This window comes from Ovis canadensis, chromosome 23, assembly GCF_042477335.2.
Source record: "Ovis canadensis isolate MfBH-ARS-UI-01 breed Bighorn chromosome 23, ARS-UI_OviCan_v2, whole genome shotgun sequence".
Lineage (NCBI taxonomy): Eukaryota > Metazoa > Chordata > Mammalia > Artiodactyla > Bovidae > Ovis > Ovis canadensis.
The window spans coordinates 75,385,640-75,394,595 of NC_091267.1; the positions used below are offsets into that span (position 1 = coordinate 75,385,640).

Sequence of the window (8,956 nt, forward strand, 5' to 3'; positions counted from 1 at the left end):
AGTTACGACTGCATGCTCAGGCGCTCAGCCGTGTCCGACTCTCTGTGACCCCACGGGCTGTAGCCCGCCAGGCTCCTCTGTCCACGGGGTTCTCTGGGCAAGAACACTGGAGTGGATTGCCATTTCCTTCTTCAGGGGATCTTCCCGACCCAGGGATTAAACCCACATCCCTTGCGTCTCCTGCATCTGCAGGTAGGTTCTTTACTGCTGCCCCACCTGGGAAGCCCAAAGTCACACCCTCTTGTGTCCCCACCAGTAAGGCAGGAGAGCTTTCCTTGCTTCACTTTCCTTCCAATATTTGAGGGGGCCAGACCTTAACACGGGCCGTGATTCTCTCACATTCTGGTTCCAGCCTTTTTCTTCAGGCGTATCATGCTCTACTCTGGTTTTGAACTTTTCTTCTTATAAATTCATATGTTTCCAAATTATCTTTCCAATGTGTGGCAGGCCACTTGCACTTTGTTGAAAAGGAAGAAGGAAGAAAGAGAAAAGCACCGAGTAAACTGGAAAAGCACTGTTTTATTGACCACCTGCTTCATAAGAGCAGACATTTTCAGCTTGTGAGTGTCCCCCATGTCACTTAAACTCCAATAATTGTGGAGGTCTAGCTGAGTAGATTTGACTAATAGATGTGATTTTTGAAACAGCAGATAGATTATTTCAAAGTTAAGTGAAGATAGAATATTGGTATATCCTTTTACCATAAGTTGAAGATTTTGTCCAAATGCGAGCTTCCGTGCGGAAACAGAGCAGGTCTGCATGTGTTTGTGGGAAGAGAGGAGAAGGGCAGACGCGCTCTTTCAGTGACTATATTCTCAGAGGTGACCGTGAGCTTGGAAAGGAGAATGGATCCAAGGGAGCCTGTTGCACCAGCATTCGCGCTCCGGGAACAGCTCTCTGAATGCCCCGAGTGTGGCCGCTGGCCAAGGCCGTCTAAGGGGAAGAGACTCGGCCGCAGAAGAGGATGCTGTTGGTCCTGATGTGCTTGATGAGGAACAGGAAAGGGTGATCACAGCGGAAACTCTCAGAATTTCTTCCTGCTCTTGTAATAATTTCTACATCAGTAGCAGCCGCGGCCTCCGTGCCCTCCTCGGTCACCTCCACAAAGCACTTGTGGACGACCGTCGACACCACCAGATCGCGTCTCCCGGTCATGCCCGAGAAGTCGGCGGCCCCATCATGGAAGGCGTCCACCATCCCCAGGGCTTTCAGTTTGGGCACGAGGTCGTAGCTCTCTTCCACTTTAAACCGAGGCAGGTGTAAGTCCACTTGTCTCTTCCCCATATTCTGTGGGCTCGTCCACGCTATTAGCTTCTCAGCAGTGAGCTGGTCTTCAAGCTGGAACAGTGGAAAAGGAACAACTGTCAGGATTCTCAGCGGTCATGGGGCCCACCTAACCTCGGATTGAAATGTCTGGAAAACAATTATCTGCACAGTAAACATGAACACAGGAGGTTCAGTTGTATTATACATATAAACTCACTATACTATATACATATAATATTTATATATTGCATGTAATCTCATTGTATAAGCTGAATATTTTGTAATATTTATGTGATAAACTGAGCCTTCTGTATATATATGTGTATATATACCCATGCATAACAGCAGAACCATTAAATAAATTTATTTTGTAAAAGATGAACTATATATCTTCACGTCTTAAGTTACCAGATCACTACATGTCTCATTTTCAAATAGTCTTGTCTTGTTAATGTCTTTCTGTGCAGTTTTTGCATGATATAATTATAGTGTACAACCCATTATTATTCCTTTAACTTGCTTGACTTATTTGAAAACTTTTCCTGTATAGACATGTTTCTCTAATCAAGATTAAATTGTTGCATGAAACCACCATTAAGTAGAGATTCAGTGTGTGTGTTTACTTAATCAATACTTTTAAGCCTTGTGTGTTAGTCCCTAAGCTGCCGCATGTATATTTTTTGTGTGACAAGTTCACTGCAAATTCAGCATCACTGGCTATTAGAGTAGTTGCAGATGGCCATTTATGGAATGACGTTTATATGCCAGATATTGTTATCGGTTTCTTTACAAATTATCTTGAACCAATATAACAATGCTGAAAGGAAGATTCACTTCTTTTTAATTCCCAGCAGTGAGGCTCCAATAACTCTGAGAGAATACTTCTAAATAGAAAGTGAGCATCAGGATGGGTTGGTTTGTCTCCTCTCTACGAAGCATGGGGTTCAGTCTGCAGAATGGAGCTCAGCATTGTTTTACTTTGTTTGATTCTGTTCGTGAGTGAATTTGCGTATATTTTCCGTGAGTCATCTGCATTTGACTTTTAGTTTCCCCTGTCTTCAAATGAATAGACTGGAATAGGTGAAGTTTTGATGGCTGCAAAATATTACTGTGTGAGCCAAGCATATTGTTTCTTGGAGTGATATTCTAGGTTTCTCAGAATATTGCTGGGTCCTGTGAAGTTAAGGTTCTCTACACACTCTTCCGCATCACACCGGAAGGGCTGTGTTTTTGGAAAGTCGCAGGAGGCCAAGTTCTCCTTCACGACGTTCCATTAGACTCAACAGAGAAGAAACGACACGCGCTAGTGTTTTGCTCTCCTGGCGCATCGCCAGCATTCTGTGAGCACTGCCTCCGTGAGCAGCCCACACGGGCCCTGTGCCGCCAGCAGCGTAAGCAACGGCGTGAAGCCCTGTAAACGCCAGGCCTCACCTCCTGCAGACCGTCCGCTTCACTGGGCAGCAGCACCAGCATGCTCAGCTCTCCGCCTTTGTACGGGATTTCCAGGATCTTGGCTTGCACGTCCTCCAGTGACACGAAATTGAAGTGACTGGTTTGTTTCATCATCTGCACAGGTTTGCTTGTATCCTGCAATAAATTCATGTGGCAAAAAAATGCTAAATGGGCATTAGTCCAAAAGAGAAAAAAAAAGATAATCTTATTGAGATACCAAACTCATCTTCCTTCTAAGAGATGGTCTGGGAAATCTGAATTAGAGACAAGAGTTTCTTCAACTATTACCAACTAAATAAAGGTGAAAAAAGAGCCTTGAAAAATTCTACTTCTACTAGCAGTTATAGAAGAAACGATCAAATATGTATTTAACTTTCACATTCTACACAGAGCTATGTTACATTATTATAAATTAATTACGGACAATACCTTGTTCAGCCAAAACTTTTCCTCCGCGGTACTTTCTTCCTGAAATTTCTGGTTCCACTGCCCTTTGAAATAGACGGCGTTCACCAGAACCAGAACAGTGGTGCTGTCGAGAGAGTCTTTGGGAAACAGACCCTTGATTCTTTCTGCAAAGACAGAAAACCAAAGGTCTGTCGTGAAAGGCACGAGTGGCTTGTCTGTCAGATGCTTTGAAAGTTGCAAGTGATGATTAAATACTCGCACGAGTCAGCCCGTGAGGGACCGCATGCCCAGCGGTCCACCAGGTGAGGCTTTGCTCATGGCCCCGGCCTCATGGAGCCGCCCTCACGGAGACGCCCCTGCTCCTGCCTGGGAAGGCGTTCAGTGTGTGTGTGTGGGGGCTGCAGTCATGTCACAAGGAACCCTGATGCACTGATTCTAGATATGGTTTCCACAAGTCACATTCCTGCGCCCCCCCCCCCCCACTGCCCCCTGGGTCCTCTCCTGCTTCCTCCAGCCTGCGCGCATTCCCCTGTTCTTCCTCCCTTCCTCCCTCTCTGTCTTTTCAAACTTGAGCTCAATATTCTGAAGAAGTAGCCAGAATATTCTTCTGGACAATCAACATGCACGCAGTAATCTGGAGCACGCGGCAGACACCATTCCCTGAGGAGTCTTCGTCTTCATTCTCCACGTTGAGTTGCTGCAGGTTAGCCCTCTGTTTCGAGCAGGGAGATTTTGTCCAGCCACCTGTCCCGGGAGGGGAGGACACCTATGACAGTCCTGTGGGAGGGGGACGTGGGCCAGGCACCTCCTACTGCAGGGGGTCATTTCTGCAGAAAGGGTGGTTTGGGGGAGAGAAGATTGTTTCCCGATTAACAAAGGGACCCTTTCTAATATCTTCTCTTGAGGAATCATAATCCAGAAGTTAAGCCTCTAATTGAAAGGAAAACTTATGAATCACCCTGAAGTCTGAGCAGAAACTTGGGATCTACAAGACACTGTCTTCCAGACTCAGCTGTGCCTGCAGGGGGCTGGTCCTGGGAGCACCCCCGCCCGGGTCTCTCCGCACTGACGTGGACCGTCCGCCCCCTGCAGGACTCCCCACCCTCCTTGATCTCGTCTCACCCCTGCTCCTGGAAGCCTGGGCAGGGTCCACACTGTGTTCACACACAGCGGGGACTCAGTGGTGACTTTAAATGAGTGACTCATAACCTACCATTGGTTTGGCTCTCCACCCAGGAGTTAATCATCTTTCGACTTTCCTCTGCAGCATTTTTAAAATCGGCAGATTCCACACTGGCCAGATAAAATTTCTGAACATTATCCATGTATTCCTGTGACATGAGCAGGAAGAAAGCAGGAATGAAAAGTGATTTATCAGTAACCATGTCGGGATTCCCGAATTAAATGCGATGTGCTAAATCCTGATCAAGCAGAGTTCACAAGCCCATGCCCAGCCCCGCCTCACTGGTGTGCTATCAGCCTCTGGACACTCCAGCGGGTGGGGTTGTGGCTGGGGAGCCCGGCCCCTGGGGGTAATGCCCCCGTGCGGGTTCCCAGGCTCCTCTGCACCCCTCCCCCTCCATTAGGAGCTGGGGCCCGAGGACCCGGCATGCAGACTAAAGGTGTGACAGATGAGGAAACTCACCTGGAGAAACGGAAACTCCTTTTCTCCATAGAGCCTGTTGGCGACCCTCAGCTCATAGGCATCAGTGGATTTCTTTAATTCCGTCAGAAGCTTTTGAAAGTGATGATGAATATTTCCTGGCTTTTCAACCTTCAAACACCAAAAAGTGAGCTCACTGGATTCTCTGTCAGTGTGAACTCTACACCCCCAGGGTCTTTTGGATCCCTGTCTAGAGGGAGGTATCCCCGGGGATGATGGTTGTTGTTACTTCCCCTAATTGGCGCGTGTTACTGGAATTAGCTTTCCCAGTCTTTACATTAAATCTTCCAGGTAGCTCTCCCTCCCTGCTCTAACACATTCCAGCCTTTCCTCTGCTGAACTAGAGATGCATCAGCTCAGCTCAGTTCAGTTCAGTCGCTCAGAGAAGCATCAGCGTTCCATCAGTGCACTGTCCCTAAGTTATCTCCAATAGTTAGGGTGAAGGTCTCAGCTGAACAGAAGCTCCTGAAGGGCTAGAGCCGCAGAGGATTCCTAACAGTCATCAGCTGTGTGAGAACATGAGATCTGTATGTTGTCCTATGTTGTGATTCGATGCCCTGTTACAGTCCTTTGAGGGATTACCTTCTAAGACCTGTTGACTGTGATCTGTGGTTCTTCACTGTGACGGCCACACTTCCCAGTGTAGGAACAGTGGGTGCCAGAGAGCCTGGGAACAGCTGTACCTCAGCATCTCTAAGTCTTCAGTGCCATTCACAGGAGAGCTCGGAGAGCTTAGAAACTTCTCCAAGGAGATACAGATAATGTTTTCAATGTAGGCTTGTCTCAATTCAGAATCTCTCACTTTTGGCTAAGAGTTTTAGACTATTTAGATAAACCGTAGCTCTCATTCATTTTCCAAAACACTCCATAATACACTTGATCATATGCTTTTTGCTCTTAATCTGAGTTAATTAAAACTATGCAATTATAGCAACATATTGTGATTAGTATACTTATTTTTATTCTATATAATAATATATAACCTTAATCAGAGTTTCCATACCCTGGTCCTGCTGTCCTATCTGAAAGTATTTGCATGCGATGTAGCAAGCTTTTTATTGCCCCTGGCTAGTTGGGATGACATCACTGTGGCTGAGAGCCATTGTATTTTTGCCGTGTTCCTCATTCCTGAACAGCAGATCACTATTTGAAGCTCCTTCAGGTTTCTGAGTCCCTGATTTTAAGCATATGCTTCTCTACTTTCAGAAAAACAAAGATATGAGGTAAATAAGTGAAGTGAAGTGAAGTGAAGTCGCTCAGTCATGTCTGACTCTTTGTGATCCCACGGACTGTAGCCTACCAGGCTCCTCCGTCCATGGGGTTTTCCAGGCAAGAGTCCTGGAGTGGGTTTCCATTTCCTTCTCCAGGGGATCTTCCTGACCCAGGGATCAAACCCAGGTCTCCCTCATTGCAGGCAGATGCTTTGCAGTCTGAGCTACCAGGGAAGTAAATGAGTATGTAATGTGAAATGAGAGGGCTTTCCAGATGGTGCCAGTGGTAAAGAACCTGTCTGCTGATGCAGGAGACATGAGAGATGCTGGTTCGATCCCTGGGGCGGGAAGGTCCCCTGGGGGCGGGAAGGTCTCCTGAGGGCGGGCATGCAACCCACTGCAGTATTCTTGTCTGGAGAATCCCATGGACAGAGGAGCCTGGAGGGCTACAGTCCATGGGGTCACAGAGAGTAGGACATAACTGAAATGATTTCACACACGCACACATGTGAACTGAGAAACAATTCTCTCCAGCTTGCCTAGCATGACCTCTAAAAATGGACTTCTCCCAGTTTATCTGAAATCCCCAGTTTAAGCTATGACCCTCTTGGACAGATGACCTCCTCCACATCCAAAGCTCTCTGACTCACGGGATTTCCTGCAGCTTGTCCTCTTGGGTTCTCTGCGATTTCACTGAAGTGAAGGACCTGGAGAAGACAGGGAGTGGGACAAGGAGACTGCAACGATCTGTACACATCAGAGGAAGTGATAAAGAAAGAACGGAAGGACGAAAGAATGCCCACAAACAAAACTGTGTACCAAATAAATGCCCCTCACAGAGACAAACTCAAGAGGAAACAAAGAAAAAGCACACGGAACTGTCCAGTGAAAGCTTCATCCTTAAAACACAGTCTGTGTGTGGAAAGCACAAAGCTGCTTGAGCGCTGTCCACTTCAAAGGATCGTGTCTCGTTTTACATTAATCGTTGAGGAAACACGTAAAGATGTCTCCCGTGGATCTTAGTCAGGGACTCACTTCCAGTGAACTCTTCCATTAAAGCCTCCTCTGGTTCCTGGGCAATTGTAGGGGTTCATCCCAGCCCCCAGAAGAAGTCCAGGCACAGGAGCAGAGGGTAGCCCTGCGGGAGAGTGTGTGCCCCGCTCTGTGCCCACCAAGTCGTGGGGCTGCTTGAGCTTCCCGTGGGACCGGGGACAGGCAGACCTGTGGTCATCTGCACACCAGCCAGCAGACAAACCACGCAGACCTGTGACGGAAAGGCAGCTGCACCTACCTTCTCCATTTCGGATGCGGTGTTTTCTCGGGCCCCTAAGTAAGTCATGGCTAAGGCTGACGAGACACTGAAAGGGGACAGGAAGATGTTCTCCTTCTCTGATTGTCTGATCTGGTGGAACAGGTCGATTGCAAGGTGGATGATTGCTTTACCGAGGGAACTCATGGTGGCTGGATGTGGTCTGGAAGTCCTGGAAGAGCATCAGATGCATTTCATCATCACTCTAGTGAAGGAAGGCTAGTCTGTAATACTGTAATAATTTTTTTTTAATGCCCTATATGTGGGTTGCATGATTCTGGCAATCAGCATTTCTTGTCTTCTTACTTTTCAAGCCTTTTAAAATGAACAGTATGCATTTCATAATTAGAGGACTATTGAAATTAGTTTTTAAAGAAAATTTGTGAAAAAGTAATAGAATATCTTTATCTTTTCCTCCTTGGTGATTGCATTAAGACTGAGTAAAAAATGATTTATAACAGACACCAGGCAAAGACTGATGTGGTAACATTCAGCCATCTCCCATTAGGCACCTTCCTCTGTAGAAGGATCTTACTTGAAGGATTTGTGGGTCTTAGACGTCCTACCCCTGATCACATGTGCTTCCAAAGAAGCAAGACTTTTTGGGAAGTAAGTAAATAATCTAAGAACTAAATCAGGAGAAAAAGATGCTTCACTTTTGCTCTGGCAGAATAAGTGAAGAGCCCCATCCAAAGAAATATTGATAGGAGCAGGATGAAAAAAGACCCTAATCCTTGCTATTTCCAGAAAGGATTCATGGAGCTACACAGAGATTCTGGAAGCAGTTACCTGTGTTCCGGGAGGAGCTGGGCAGGCAGTCTGCAAGCCTGTGTGCTGGGAGCTCTCAGCCCTGGATATATCCCTCTCTAGCCGCCTCCAGTGCCTCAAAGCAGCTGGTATTTCAAGTAGATCAACTTCTGGTTTCTTCACCAGGTACTGTCACCTTCACAAGCACAGTCTCTGTGAGTGAAGATTAGACTATTGTCCAATTCCTTTACTTCCTTCTCATCGCCAGAAGAAACAGAACTGCAGTCACTAGCTCTTGGGAAATACCTGTAGGTGTCTAAGACCAATGACAGTACAGTTAAGCTCTGACTTCTTTACATGCCTTGAGCTGCTATTTCCAAACAGACATAACCCATAATAATCTGTCTTCTCTTACATGTTGAATTGTCCTTAAGACTACTTCTAACAAAAGTGATGAAATAGCTTACATTTTCTATTTTATGTTCTGAGAGCTGGGCCAACCTGACGATGTCCTTGAGAATTATTTGCACAAGTAGGAAAATATTTCAAATTCTCAGTTTAAGAGATACTGGCAAAGTGTCTCAGCCATGTGCGGAGAATAGGTATCAGTTGCCTTCCCCAAAAAGTGGGACCTTGGCTGTGGTCCTCCCTGTGACCCCATCCTCCTGACAGCCACCCAGCTGGGCCCTGAGCTCTAAGGTCAAAGGGAAACTCTTTTTCCTGCAGAGTCACCTGCTCTCAGGGGCCATCTAGGGGGCCGTTTTCTCATTCTTACACAAAGATGTACCAGAAAAATAAATTGAGGTCCATTATGAAGAGATGGGAATACCAGACCACCTAACCTGCCTCTTGAGAAACCTATATGCAGGTCAGGAAGCAACAGTTAGAACTGGACATGGA

At 46.5% G+C, this 8,956-nt stretch overlaps 1 protein-coding gene across 3 annotated transcripts; it reads right to left on the minus strand.

The window, feature by feature from the left end:
- Nucleotides 1–504: 504 nt before the first annotated feature.
- Nucleotides 505–8,296, minus strand: LOC138428196 (serpin B3-like). Of its 3 annotated transcripts, XM_069568606.1 has the most exons (9): nt 8,099–8,273; nt 7,292–7,472; nt 6,651–6,707; nt 4,772–4,900; nt 4,340–4,457; nt 3,781–3,870; nt 3,148–3,290; nt 2,698–2,853; nt 505–1,338 (listed from the first exon to the last, which is right to left on the minus strand). In XM_069568606.1, the coding sequence occupies exons 2-9, from the start codon at nt 7,454–7,456 to the stop codon at nt 934–936; spliced, it is 1,263 nt and encodes a 420-aa protein (XP_069424707.1). In that variant the 5' UTR covers nt 7,457–7,472; nt 8,099–8,273; the 3' UTR covers nt 505–933. The 3 variants fall into 3 exon arrangements, with proteins under 3 accessions (XP_069424707.1, XP_069424709.1, XP_069424708.1); XM_069568608.1 differs by lacking the exon at nt 3,781–3,870 and having other exon boundaries at nt 8,099–8,296; XM_069568607.1 differs by lacking the exon at nt 3,781–3,870 and having other exon boundaries at nt 7,292–7,481; nt 8,099–8,277.
- Between the last annotated feature and the right edge of the window lie 660 nt (nt 8,297–8,956).